Here is a 14,761-nt window from a genome sequence, read left to right on the forward strand (position 1 = left end):
TGGGGCCCAGGGATCTGTATTTAACAAAAATCCCCAGGGGCTTCTGACTCACTCATTGCTTGTTTTTGAGCCAATGCATAGAGGACATTGACTCCACTGTCACGATCATCCAGCTCATTTGCTGAAGGACACTGTATGAGCCAGGTACTAGTGAAGTATATGGATTGTATGTGACGCTTGTCCAGGTGCAAACTCGCAGCATATCCATGTGGAAGGAGTCTCTGATGAACCATTGAATCAGTGGACCAGCCGGTCGAAAAACCAGCCAGGAAAGCCTGTAGTTTTAGGTGAGAACACTCGGCCCAGCTGCCAGGGATCTTCATCCACACCAGTGAGATGTGTAAGGAATTGAGAAATTGTATAAATTATTGGCATGATTAAATGAACATACTTGGCATGGTAGATGGCCAGGTTTGAAGATAATGAGGAAGCCAGATTAGTCAGGATAAAAGGTTTATGTTGGAAACTAATTGGAAATTAATAAAGGTAGATTTGGGTGCCAGGCTTAGGGACATGATGAAGTTAATTCTCTTTTAGTATTATTTTAAAATACGTTTAAGGACCGAAAATATCCTGAAAATTCAGTATTATGAAAATATCCTTTCAGTCTGTCCTTTTGAGAATAGGGCAGAGTAGACACAGCCCCACCACATTTCGTCCTCTGTAGTATTGGCTTTGAAAGATTGCCCAATGGTAAGAATGTTGGGAAATTTATTAAATTTTCAAGCCATTATGGCCACATTAAGTACTTTATTGCTACAGAACTTGAAAGAATTAATCTCCCTCTCTTGGCACTTTGCCCATGGCAGGGAATACTTTGGTCATTATGTTTTTTATCCTTCTGCAAAGATGGTATGATAGATATTATAGGGTGTGGCCAAATTCTAGAACTTATTTCATTCTCCCCCGTCCCCACTATAAGTTTAGAGATACTATAGATATTTTAAACCACTATTTCCTGTATTGATACCATAGCATGGTTTTTAAAATCATGGAAATATGAATAATTCACTAGCATTTTTCAGCTATGCCATTCCTCTTTTAAAATCAAATCCAGCTGTTTTGATGCATAAAATATTAGAAACAATTCTTAGTCCTAAATAACATTGCTACTGATGATAAGCATTTAAATAATTTTATATTAGGTTACCTTTGACCAAAATCATCTCTAGTTGTTAATTTCAAGAACAGAGGACAACTTTTTAAGATATTAGTGAAATTTTTATTGTTAACTGACTTTTAAATATTCTTTAAAAACTTAGTGTAAGTTGTTTTTAAACTAATGAGGATGAATTGACACAAATCTATTCACTTCGTCACCTACTTAAATTTGTCAGATTGCCAACTGCAGCTGGAGCTGTGGCTAGGGTAACGAGCTTGTCCCGGTTGGTGGGGGCTTTCGCAGCTTTAGCGTTGAAGCCCCTCTGTCCTGGACACACCAGACCACCCACCAGACTCTTGTGGTTGGGCGTTGCTGTGTGACCAAAGGAAGCCTATTGGTCTCTGTGTGTATTGATTCTGTGGCCTTTAGCTCTGAAGCAGCTGAGCCAAAGACCCCACAATCTCCTAGTAAGAATTTAGTTTTTAATGTGGCATTGCCCTGAGAGTTGAATATAAGAAAGGAGGTTGTTAAAACATACTCCCCATGATTTTACCATCTTTTCACAAATTTAAGATGTCAGTATGAAAGGTAATTTACAAATAGTTCCTCATATTTTAGGAACTTAAGTAGGAACTAGTTGTTGACGTCTTCCTTCATTAAACTTGAAAAAAAAATATAAGGCTCTCTATTAAAATTTAAAAAATAGCCTATATGGACATAATAAGAGAAGCTCAACCATTTGTCCTTTGTACTACCATACCTTCTAATTTAAAAATTTAGAATTAAAGGACTACATTAGGTACACAGAGAACTAGTGGAAAGCCATTTACATGGAGGTATCTGTCTGTGCATCCTGAGTAGCAGTAAGGAATCCTACATTCCTTTGAAATGTAGAATTAAAGCAGAAAAAGCCAGCACATCTTGCTTCCTTGATGTGGAATACTTGCCTGGTGCCTTTAGAGAGGTTAAGGGAGAGTTATATCTGACTGGGTGTCCTTTTAAGTTTAATTTTTAAAGGTTTCTGTGTGGACTGTAAAAAAGGACAAAATCATTGTTCATTATACCAAATGGCACAGACTCATTTACAGGGATGACATTACAGCTTTTATATCGTGTATCTGCTATGATTAAAGGGTTTTAAATGACATTTTCCCTTTGGGGATGAGGCTCTCCTAGAAAAAAAAAATCCTATTAATTTCTTCTCTACTTAGGTTAAAGTCAATACTTAAAGACTTCTTATGGGAATAAATGGCTTTGATTTTTCTCTATAGAAACCCAGCTCTGTCCGCATTGATCAACTGGATCGTGAACAGTTCAACCCCGATGTGATTACTTTTCCAATTATCGTCCATTTTGGGATCCGCCCTGCACAGTTGAGTTATGCAGGAGACCCACAGTAAGATATTTCTCAGTGTTTGTCTAAGCCAATTTCACCTTCTACTAACAGCTGAATTAGCAGAGGACTACCCTTTAGTGGATGTTTTCCTTTTTAAAGCTTAAGACCTGAAATGAGTCATGTTTCCAAATTTAGGTTACCAAACGAAACAAGTTTTGGTAGCTCCTTGAAGAATTAATTTCTCTACATGTTTGACTGCAGGAAACTGTCATTCAATAGCTTATCCTTGGCAATCTTGGTTAACACGAGTCCATTACAATGTCATTACAATGCTTGTCGTTATTTTTGTTTTTTCAATGCCCTCTAGAGGAAAATAGCACGATATTGGTTCCTAGCACTGCTGAATTTATGCAGAATTCTATTTTTGGGGCATCTTAATAAGAACTCAAAATCCCATGCAAAGTCAAGGGCTGTATTTGAAGGAGAAGCCGTGACTTCTGACTCGTAGAATTCATGTTACTTTCCATGTTTGGGTTTTTCAAACTGGCATGTTAGTGTTTTTCCGTGAGAAGATGAGGAAATGTGGGAATGGAAATAGTTCCATTATGTTCTTCAGGAGTGTTTGAATTTTCTACCTCGTTAAACAGTTTCCTGACTTAATTTATTTTTTTAAAGGATTCATATTGGGACAAAGGGCATGGGAGATTTTCAATTCATAAATACAATTTTGGCTAATATATTAGAAGAGGCTAAAGGGTTTTGTTCTTTTTTCCCCTCCCTTTGGATAAAAGTATGAAGCAGTGAACCAGGCACTGTGTAAGTACTTCTTTCTTTCCTCCATTCTCTAAAAAAAAATGTTATCAAAAAGGAGAGACCCAGCTAAGGCCAAGAAAGGAGCAGTTTCAATGACAGAAGCAGTTTCAAGATGACAGAAAAGCCTTGAAAGTTCCTTCTTGTCAGAAAAATGTTAGTAGAATGTGATTGGGCTCTCGTGGACTCAGATGGCAGGGGTGTGAATTAATGAAGTTCTCCATATTGTCTTCATTCCCAGGACTTTCACAGTATCCTTTAGACTGATCCAGGTTCTCACACATTTGCTTACAAATGTGCTTATTTTTGTCACGGTATATACAGATTGGTGTATACCATTTGCCTTTTTCCTCCCAAGTGGAGAAATGGATACAGCTATGCAGCTTAGGTATTTGGCACAAATAGGCTTCTCTTTTCTAATACTCTCCAACTTTTACTTTCAGTATAGGCAGTTGAGAGGCTGACAGTATCCTTACTAAGTAAGGGGTTTTTCTTTTACAAACATCACAAAGTACATATTTAAATAAAATGTATTACTTTGAAATAGGTAACAATAAGAAACGTTATATGTTTCTATTGGTTTTGTGTGTCTCCTTTGGAATTCTTTCCAGAGAGACTTATCTATATAGCGACACCTCCTTTTCAACCCAAGTAAGCAATAATCAATAATTAGGTTCCAGAGGACTCTTGGTCATCCTGACCTTCAGCCTCAAAACCCATATCCTTCCTTAGACTGAAGGTTTGCTGCCATTAAGGGTATTGAGGAGAATGCAGTTTATGATGTAGCAGGCCTTTTAAAACCACTAGCTTTGTTGTACTTCAGATGCGCCTTCTCTTTGTCTGATGACTGTCTGTCCTTTTCCTTAGGTACCAGAAACTGTGGAAGAGTTATGTGAAACTTCGCCACCTCCTAGCAAATAGTCCCAAAGTCAAACAAACCGACAAGCAGAAGCTGGCACAGAGAGAGGTGGGTACCGACCCTTGTTCCCCTGTGATGGATGATGACGGTCCTCGGGTTTATTTCAGGACTGTTGCCTGGTGCTACTTCTAGAATAAGATGGAAAAGTATTTAATATTTTTTAAAAATCATCCCTTACTCCCCTTCGCATTAGGATGCTAATAGATTTTTTTTTCATCTTATTAGTATCTAAGTGACCATTTTTTCCCCCTGCAAAGGCTAGTTTCTTAATGGATTGCTGCCATTGGGAATAAATATATCTTTCATAGAAATTAAAGTTTGAAACTTGCTAGATCAATTTTTATTGTTAATTCGACAGCATATAATACAGCCTTAGGCTTTCTTCAAATTCCTTGGTCTTAAGGTTGTCAAAGATTGTTTTCCACGTCTGTCAGTTTAGTGGGATGAATTTATTTTGTAATTTATATTCTCAATTCCTTATTTCTTTACTAGTGGGTATTATCCCAATATTCCAAGATCATTTATGTTTTAAGTATAATTTTCAGGATAAATGGATTTGGTATCAAAATAGATGTCGTCACGGTGAGGTTTTATTCTGCTACCTCTGGTATTGTAAGAGCAAGTCTCTGAGGCTGGGTAGAGTGTGTGAATTCATGCTTTTTCACTTGACTGTGGTTTGAGCGACTCAGCTTCGTATGAAGGAGGGGACCAGGGCTGAGAGCAGCTGACTGCAAGTTCCCTGTGTCGGTGCATCCAGGGAGAAGGGTGCTTGTGTGCACTCCTGAAGTATTCCGTTTAATTTTCCTCCAATGGGATTTGGCCTGGAGGTGGTGGGGGTGGTGGTTCCTTTGTTATTATGAATTCCTATAAGATTTTTATTGAATAAGTGTATAAATATAACATTATTTTTATACTTAATTACTTGAAGGGCTATAAAAGGGAAGAGTCAATTCCTGATTATGCCTTGCAGAAGTTTTGGATTATTGTCTCTTTTCATAAAATGTACCCTTGCTGCAACAGTTTTTACAAGGGATTGGCAAATTTGAAAGCAACTTTTAGAATTACGTGGGTTACAGGTTGATTTACTGATTGTCTTTCTTAGGTGTAAATGGCTTCACATAAATCTTGATATAATTTTTACATGCTGATTTTAAAACCTGAACTCTACATGAGTTTCTTTTATCAGTGAAAGGGCATATTTTTTGTTTGACCTCGCCAGAATGGTTGATTTGGTTTAGAGGTTTGTCTTATCTAGTTATCCAAGGCTTCGAGCATTCTGGCATCCTTTCAAATAAATTACTGTAATTTGGCATGAAGAGGTCTGACGACCTGAATGTAAGGGTGATCCTGAATAAATCCAGCTTGTTTTCCAATGCTTGATGTTTGGCTTAATATTCCTTTACAACCGTCAGGTTCCTCATCGTAATGAGTTCTTTTCTAGGAAGCGCTCCAGAAAATACGCCAGAAGAATACAATGAGACGAGAAGTAACGGTTGAGCTAAGTAGCCAAGGATTCTGGAAAACTGGCATCCGTTCGGATGTCTGTCAGGTAATGCTGCTTCTGAGAACCCAATTATGCCCATGTATCTCTTCCTTTAAAAGGCATCTGACACTGCAGCTTCTCCAATTCTGAGAAGTTTGTATGGAACATATTACCTTGTAGCTAAGTGGGACACCAACTGTAAATTGTTTTGTATCACTTGGGTTTTGTTTTTGTTGTCACTTTTGGTATTGTCTTGTTTAATTTTGTGTGTGCGTGCATGTGCATGGCCAGTGGTAGGGTGGGGGGCACTTAGTGACGCTAAATTCTCTCTCTGCATGTTGAGTGAAGGCCATTCTATTCTTCAAACGCACCTGTCTCTTTGCAGCATGTGAGTAGGTGCTTGTCAAAAGAGACACTTCTGCAGCTCTGCTAGCAGACCCCTGAAGGCCACGTGCACAAACTTGACAGACCCATGACTCAAAGTTACACTGCAGAGAACTGAAGGCATTCATGAACAGAATCAGTATAAATTTCATATTTGAGCCAAATGATAGTATTTTTTCCTTGGAGGAACATTTCATATATACTTGTATGTATATACAACTGACTTACTAATAATAAGTATTGTTTTCCTTTTGGGGGAATTTATACCAGATTAGAGATCCCCAAACCCAGCATATTCTTTGACTCTTTACTTATTTTTTGGTTTTTTTTTTGGTAATGATTGACATTGGTTGCGTTCATGGGAATTGCGGTAAAGGAAAATGAGTACACAGGCTGGGGTCAAATAATGCAATTTACTGTGTTCAGCCTTTTGGGAGAATACATCCAGGCTTCTGCTTGTCTGTTTTGATGGTAATGTATATTGTAATAAGTTCAGGCACTCTTAGGTATTCATTTCATTGTAGTGAGTTTTTTAAAAAAATGAATGTTGGCATTTAATTATTATATTGAACAGTGGGATTTAATCCTATAATTAAAGGTATTGCTACGCAATTCATTTACCATGTGATGTCCAAAGTTAAAAAGTTTTGTGTTAAGATGGACTGCGATTGATGCAATATTGCTAAATAGTTTGAGAATAAACATCTACACTGGTAGCCAGCTACACCCACCAAGTCCTCAATTATTTTGCCGATTGACCGATTTTTTTTTTTTTTAACTGTAAGTACTTTCAGAAGTGAATATTGTGCTTCTGTTGATTCTTTCTTAGGGCCACTTGAAGCCACATCTCAGTTTTTCTGTTTGCCAGTGTTTCTCCAAAACCAACCTATTATCATCCTAAGGTAGACACTATAAAAGCAGCGAGCAGAATGTTGGGCAGTCTGCTCAAAGTCTGGTGATCTCAGTGATAAGTCAAAGTTGATTGTTTAAGAGATCCTAAAACTGTGGGACATTGAGAAATGGAAGGGACCTTAGAGATCTTCTAGTTCACTGGTTTTCAAACTTGAGTTTGTGGTTAACGCTGAAGTTGTTTTTTTTTGTTCTTGTTATTTTTTTACAAAACCCTATGGAGCCCTAATTTGTAAAAAGATAAAAAATAATTGTCTGAATGATTGGTGGGTGAGGGATATGGAGGGGATATTCTGTTGTACTTGATTTTTTTTTTTTAACCACCCCAGGTAGCATTCCGTAAGGCAGTTTTGTTCTGAACAGAATTTGTTTTAAAGCCTGGCACCCTTTTATCTCTTTCTCTTGGTAAGACAGATGGGGGGCGGGGGGTGCTGAATGATCTATTTGTTCCACTGCAGTTTTGTGTTGTTTCTCAGCTGTGTCACAGATGTCTTACTCTGGCTCCTCAGCTAGATTAGAAGCTGCCCTGTGTATGTATCACATTTTGCATTCTGTGTTGAGGGTGGTAGGCAGAAGCACTCAATCAGTTTCTTTGACTAACTGGTCAGAGGAATTGGATCCTGAGCGAAACTCCTGAGAAGGTGAATACTTCTTGATCTGATAGTAGTTCCTTCCTCTCCGTGACTCCCACTCTTCCAAAGATGACTGCTGTCTGTGGAAAAGCCCTGCTTATGTTGTCCGGTCCTCCTAATGGAAGTCTTTTTATTAAGATTTCATTAAATTACTCTCACATGTAAATGACTTGGTACAGAATGTAAATTGCTAAGTATGAGTTCATATACTGATTACAGGAATTGCTTTATGGTTTAAAAAAAAATGTCTGCATATAAATGAATGGAAGTGTGAGGCAGCCAGCTACCTGAGAAGTTGATAGACGTGGGAAAGAAAGAAATCTCAGCATAGTGGCAACACGGCTCGGTTGTATGGGGGTAAGGGGTGTGGACCATTAAAAACAAAACCATTAAATCCGAGTGCTTTGGTGAAATAGTTCCTTACACACCAAAATCAAATCATCCTGGAGGCATTCTGTAGCTCTCAACCTTAGGTGAACAGATGAAGTATCTGTTTACCTATCTTCATATACTAAATATTGCTTTACAATCAGTGAATGTTCTTGGAATTGTGAAAATAAACTGTTACTTCTACTGAGCTTAAAACACCAACATATAGAAATACTACCTTCAGAGATTTGGAGGTGTTGTTCATCAACTCATTCATTACAGAGGAGTGAAAACCTAGTTCACATTTAAATGCGAAAACCTAAAAAGTAAGGTAAGAACGACTTAGGGGAGAATGGCCAGGGTACATTAACGTCATTGACTTTGGGCAAAAATGCATCTTTTTGCAATGAATATTTTTATATTTATTGATATTCCTTGTTCCCGATAGTTTTAAGGTGGGAATTCTTAAACATAGAAGTAGTTAAACAACATGGCTGTGCAAGCCATAGGCTCCACAATGGATAGTATTAAGTCCATTACTATTGTCCATGCCAGCGGCTTGAACCTCTGATGCTTCTTACACAGCTTTCTGTTAGGCTGTCCTCTTGTATTCACCCCATGAATTGGATTCTGCAGAGCCCTCTCCAGTTGGGGTCACATTTCCAGGGAACACGTGTTGTTGATATTGAAGCTCTTCCACTCCCAGGGCCCTGCTGCACGCTGTGCTTTTCCTCTCACAGATGACGAGACCACGTAGCTGTTTGTCCTCCCTCACCCATTCTTATTTAGGCCTTCATGGGGATACCTCATTGTCTTGTTTTTGTGTATATATTTATTGTTCATGGATCTGTTTTGCTATTCTGCTTGCTCTATTTTTATGGGCGAATTTGAATACATTTAAAGCTACACACTGTCATTTCCTTGCACTCTTCCAAAGGAATTTTTAAAAATGAAAGCAGCTGTCAGACAGCGATTGGGGGGGGTGGGGGAAAGATGCCCAGAGAATGTGTATATTTCAACATTGCAGAGATTGATCATTTCAAAAATTGAGCTAGAGATTATAACAGTCTCATAGATGATGTTGAGACATGGTTGTCTGGGATACAAGGTGAATGTGGGTCACACATACCTTTCCATGGTATTCATAAGAAACAGACTTATTTGGAAAGGGAAACTGGCTCTATTTGGAGCAAGTTTAGAGGAAGGGATTCAAAGCTGTTTCACATGAGTAAAGGTTAAAGGAAGTAAGACGTAGGGTAGCTAAGAGAAGATGTGGGGGCCAGGCCATTCAATTTTTTGTTTGTCTCCAGGGGTAGAATTAGGTTCAAAGGGGTAAGAAGATAGATATGGGCTTAATATTATAATAATTTTCTAATACTTAGAGTATTCTTAAGAGGGTGTTGTTTTCTTGATGGGTAATAATTCATCTCTCCCTAGAGGTATTAAAAAAATAAACAAGTGTGTGGGCTGGCTGAGTGGCTCATTTGGTTAAGAGCTTGCTCCAGAGTTTGAGCTCTGAGCAACAGCGGTTCGATTCCTGGCCCAAGCTGAGCAGCCACTAAACTGTCAACAGGTGGCAGCATGGCTCAGCTTAGAAAAAAAAAATAAAAAAATAAACAAGTCACCGATCTGAGTTCATACTTTAGAAATATTGTTGCACTCCATTGTCTTAATGACCTGTGCACCTTGACTTTTTAGCATTAACTCCCTTGACCTCCCTGCACTTTAAATGGCTGGAAAGCTATCTTATACTTTGGACATATACTTTGTTTCCACATTACTGTATTTTTTAATACGGCACTTAAAAAAGCAAAGTTGACAAAATACCAATATTCAGATCATAATGGTATATCACTCTGGGAAGCCCTTGAGAGCAAAAAGAGTGTTTTCATCTGTTCTCTCTTCCACAACGGTTGTAACCCTTGCACACGGAGGTGCTCGGTATGTATTTATGGAGTTGAACTGGAAAGAAAGATGGCCTGATGATTAAAGATCCTACTTGGGATAACTAATCTTTCTTTGTAAGTTAATAATACAGGAAACTGACTTCTGTAGTTTCAAGCAAATCCATTTTCCTGTATTTTTAAACAATACCAGCTTAAAATACTTCAAAGATGAAAATGCTCTAAAGCATATGTCAGTCATCCTGCGGGCTGTGCCCATCCTCCCGGTTCTAATGAATGACTTCTTTATTCTCTTGAGTTCCAGGGAAATGTTATTAAAGACAAGAAAAAGATATGCCTTTCATGAAATTATCTGCCAATGAGGCACCTATCGCCAAATGAAAAGTGATTGAAACAAAGAGAAATTCCATGTTCTCAGGTGCCTTGGCTGTAGTGGTGGTTTTTATAAAAGCCGTCCTTGGAATACTAGACCATTAAGTGTTAAACCTAGAATGGCCTTCGGAGAGCATCTGGGTGAGACGCTCTTACCTGAACGATAGTGACGGGCATCAGGGATTTGTGGACCCATTAAAAGTGCATACAACTTTCGTATGTTTGTGCACATGGGTATTTTTCTGGCAAAAGAGTCATTTTCCTTAGGTTCTCAAAAGTGTCTTGGCCCTGATAAAGTTTCAGGACTGATGAGTCCTAATCCTTTCCCTATAATTAAAGATAGACATGGAGGCACAGAAATTCTTGTGACTTCTTTGAGGTTACAACACTGTATTGATGGAACCAGGGCTGTTTCTACTTGAATGAGGACGCATGGGTCATGTTCTAACCAGTTTTTTGTATTTGCTTACTTCATCCTTTTAACTGTTCTTGAAAGTAGCTATAATGATTTCCCCCCATTTTACAGGTGAGGAAACAGACTGAAAAGTCAAAAAATTCACTCCAAGTCCCACAGTGAATGAGTGGCAGGCAGAGCAGGATTTAGACACAGGCATCCTGCTTTCAGAGATTATGCCTTTAACAACTAAGGTCCCCCCAATGCCACCGCCTCACCCCCCCCTCCCCAAGCAGCCAGTAAACTGTGACATGGAATTTGGGATTTGAAAACTGGGTCTTGTTTGTTGTAAAATAAATGAAGCGTTTTTTCAAGTTTCTATAGAGTTAAGCATACTGAAAAAACATTTTTTTCTTAGCATGCAATGATGCTCCCTGTTTTGACCCATCATATCCGCTACCACCAATGCCTGATGCACCTGGACAAGTTGATAGGATATACTTTCCAAGATCGCTGTCTGCTACAGGTAAGAATTGCTGTCCTGTACACTCATACAATAACAGGATAGGAGTAATCCATCTTGGCAGGTTACAGATGACGCGTTGAGCCCTCCATTCTGGGAGGATGTTTAGAAATATAGCTCTCCCCTTTCTTCTGGTTGCCACTTTCAAACCCTTTTTCTCACCTTTTTTTTTGAGGCTGTCCTTAAAAAAATAAACTAAAGCAAAAATTTGTCTGTCAGACCTGAGCTCCTTCTTTCAGCTTTTCCTTCTTTACGGCTCTTCTTCCCAGGCGCTGAGTATTCTAATTCTCCTCTGAAAGATGTGAATTTTTAGGTTTGCTTTCAGAAGCGGGCTTGCACCAGAGCTCTGGAAATTTAACAGTGGAGGAGATAAAATGAAAACATCAGGGCTTAATATTTGAGTGGATACACAGATGCCTTTCCCGTTTCATTTGGGATGATATACAGAAGACACTTCTATGTTGAGTTTTAAGACTGAACTTATTTCATTGGAATTTTAGCTGGCCATGACTCACCCGAGTCATCACTTAAATTTTGGAATGAATCCGGATCATGCCAGGAATTCTTTGTCGAACTGTGGAATTCGGCAGCCCAAATATGGAGATAGGAAAGTTCATCATATGCACATGCGGAAAAAAGGTACGTTTGGATTCGACTCTCATGTGTTGGCCTGTGTTCCTGTTGTGAATTAAATCCCCATCAGGAACGGTTCTCTGTTGCCTGGTTCGTCCTCTCATTCTTTAGTGCTTCCTGACCCATAAGTAATAACATGTAGTTTAAACAGAGCATTATAATAAGGGTGGATGATTTTTTAAGAAAAATTAATTTCTCTTGTCAAGTGTTTTAAGTAACTAAGTTGATTAAACTTGTAGACATGCAGATATTAAGCCTTTTAGAGTCACATTGGGATGAGATAATTTTCTTTCTACATGTCATATCATGGTCCTAGAATGCTTCTGACAGTACTTACTTGTGTATTTTTCTTTATATAGGAATTAACACCTTAATAAATATTATGTCACGCCTTGGCCAAGATGACCCAACTCCCTCAAGGTAAAGTAGATTTTTTTATAACAGCTTTATGGAGATATAATTCACATGCCATACAATTTACCCATTTAAAATATACAATTCAGTAGTTTCTACTATGTTGACAATATAGTTCAACTGTAATCACTACCTAATTTTAGAATATTTCATCACCCCAAAAAGAAACCCTGTACTTATTAATAGTTATTCCCCTTTTCCCTCAGCCTGCTCAGCCCTAGGCAACCACCAGTCTACTTTCAATCTGTATGGATTTATCTATTCTGAACATTTTGTATCAGTAGTGTCATAAACTAATGCAAAAATTTGTCTGTCAACCCTGAGCCAAACTGACAGCATATGCCAAGGAGCAAGATCTCAAGTGCTCCCTGTCAGTAATATTATCACCATTGTGTGGCCTTGAACCCCTAAGAATCTGGGAAGGAAGTGGGCTAGGTCTGTGTAAACTCATTTACATTCTAGAAAATTGAATGAAAGCACGTGCCTGATGGCCGATGAGGCTCTGCTGTTGCTCCCAGAATTATCTTTGTGTGGGAAGTACAGCACGTTATATTTTAAAAGACAGCAGAGGAGATAGCTTGAGGGGGCTTTCTCTTTTTAAATGGGGAGTTGAAAAGTTGAATAACCAGGCTTGTCCCTCTTGGGGTCTAGCCTTACATGGATTAAAGATGGTGGAGCGGGGTTAGAAGTGACAGAGTTGAGAGAGTTGCTGCAGCTGATAACTTGCCTCCATAGCCAAGAGAGTCCCAGCTGTAGTTGGCACAGCTCCCTTTTCTACCGTTTTCTTCATATATCACTTTTCTTTTCAAATTGGTTTGCCTTGAGTTGCTCTCTTTTGAGGTTACCATAAACCAAACTATCTTTCCTCTTCAATCAAGAGGTAAACAAATAGGTAGGATGAAACATTAAAATTCCAGTTGAAGAGATCACACAGCTTTGTACAGTTTCTGTGAGTCTAAGATCAGAAAAGATCTAATTGCCAAGAGCCCTTAATCACATCCTCAAGGATTGTGGCCACGATTTTCTTTACCCTGCTATATTGCGGTCTCCAGATAACCAGCTCTGTGTTTGAATAAGTGGAACCCTGAGTCCCCTGCAACCCCTCTCACTAGGCCACACACCCCACAGACATGTCCCTTGCAATGATGAAAGCACAGGTTAAAATGATCTTTGTCTCATCTTACCCAACCATAGTAGTTGCAATGTAAATTGTCTTTGATAGCATTGTTCAAACCTCATGATCTATGTTTTCTTTTGCTGTATTACAAAGAGATGGCTTTCTTATCATGGCAAAAGGAATGATATCTAAGAAATTGTTCTTTCTGAATTTCCATTTTGAAAACGATATCATCGATAAAGATTAAACAAATAATCTCTCTTGTCCTTGGACTACCGGTCTTTGGTGCTTGTTTTGAGAGTCCCTTGCTGTGTCTCTGATCCTTTTTTGCTGCTGTAGCGCTGACCCAAGTTTCTGTTCAGGAAGAGCCTCCTGGCCTCGGCTGCTGGGTCGTCTGCTGCTTGAATGTCGCTATTTAGTGTTCCCCAGCTGGGCAGGGCCCTGGAGCTGTACTTAAGCTTCAAACAGATGTAACTCAACAGACATTTATCCAGTGCCTTTTGAGTTTGATGCAGTTTGTAGGTATTTTAGGGGATCCAAAGGCAAATAAAGCAAAGCCCCCATTCACCAGGATGCCTGACTACCTGGGGTGGGGTAACAGCACTATAAACATAAGTAACTTAATATAAGGGAGACTCTGCTAAATGCTCCAGTGAAGGTCAAATGCAGAATATACACAGATTGCTGTGGGTCTAAGCTCTGGTGGTTGTTTAGGGATTATAGGTCAGTTTTATTCTGTGCATTTGAATAATTGAGTTCGCTTGACATGATATATCCTCTCCTCTGTTTCTTGGTTTGCTGTTATAGAATAGGATGCATTAGTCTGTGCTCCTTGGAAGCATTTGTGTCTCTTTGAAGCAAACACTATCCAATCACAAGTGTCGGTGGTTAGGTGTCCTCCCAAGCAAGCTTGCTCAGAATTCCAGACTTGAGAAAGGAGAGAGACAGCCAGGGGGACAGGCCGAGAGGAGGGGCTCCTGAGTGAATTCTTCTCCTTGTCCCCTTCCCTCCCTGCCCATCCTGCGGTACAGTTAGTCACCATATCTGCCACTTGCCCTTCACACAGTCCCTTGCTGTCAGTCGTCTTGCGGTTTCTGGAGCCTTGATTCTAGTTCTCAGTGGTAACCTGCTCGAACGCTTTCTGTGACGTCTTGTTTCTACTGGAAAGAATAAGCTGGGACCTCCCCACCTGGCAGTCCCAGCACCCGTGCCCTGGCCACAGGTCCCTTTTCCAGGCACATCTTCCCATTCCCTGTGGCTCTACACACCAGTAAGATTGAGGTGCTCACTGTGCTGCCAAGTGTGCTCTTTCCTGAATGCCAGCAGTCGTTTTACAGCTACCTGTGGAATGTCCTGTCACCCCGTGACTTCCTGCCCAAATTCTGCCAGCATTTGTTTTAAGGTGCACATTCTAGTTCTCCCAAGTATTATAATTATGTTATGGGCTGATTTTCTTTACG

At 39.4% G+C, this 14,761-nt stretch overlaps 1 protein-coding gene across 1 annotated transcript in view; it reads left to right on the top strand.

Moving 5' to 3' along the window:
* The window catches only part of DROSHA (drosha ribonuclease III), a 126,025-nt gene that overhangs the window by 58,655 nt on the left and 52,609 nt on the right, over positions 1-14,761 (top strand). The window contains exons 17-22 of the mRNA XM_019647856.1: positions 2,374-2,498; positions 4,116-4,215; positions 5,609-5,716; positions 11,033-11,140; positions 11,638-11,776; positions 12,130-12,190. Of these exons, the coding sequence (XP_019503401.1) occupies positions 2,374-2,498; positions 4,116-4,215; positions 5,609-5,716; positions 11,033-11,140; positions 11,638-11,776; positions 12,130-12,190 (641 nt within the window). The remainder of the gene's footprint in view (positions 1-2,373; positions 2,499-4,115; positions 4,216-5,608; positions 5,717-11,032; positions 11,141-11,637; positions 11,777-12,129; positions 12,191-14,761) is intronic.

The sequence above is a fragment of the Hipposideros armiger genome, unplaced genomic scaffold (genome assembly GCF_001890085.2).
Source record: "Hipposideros armiger isolate ML-2016 unplaced genomic scaffold, ASM189008v1 scaffold_117, whole genome shotgun sequence".
Classification (NCBI taxonomy): Eukaryota; Metazoa; Chordata; class Mammalia; order Chiroptera; family Hipposideridae; genus Hipposideros; species Hipposideros armiger.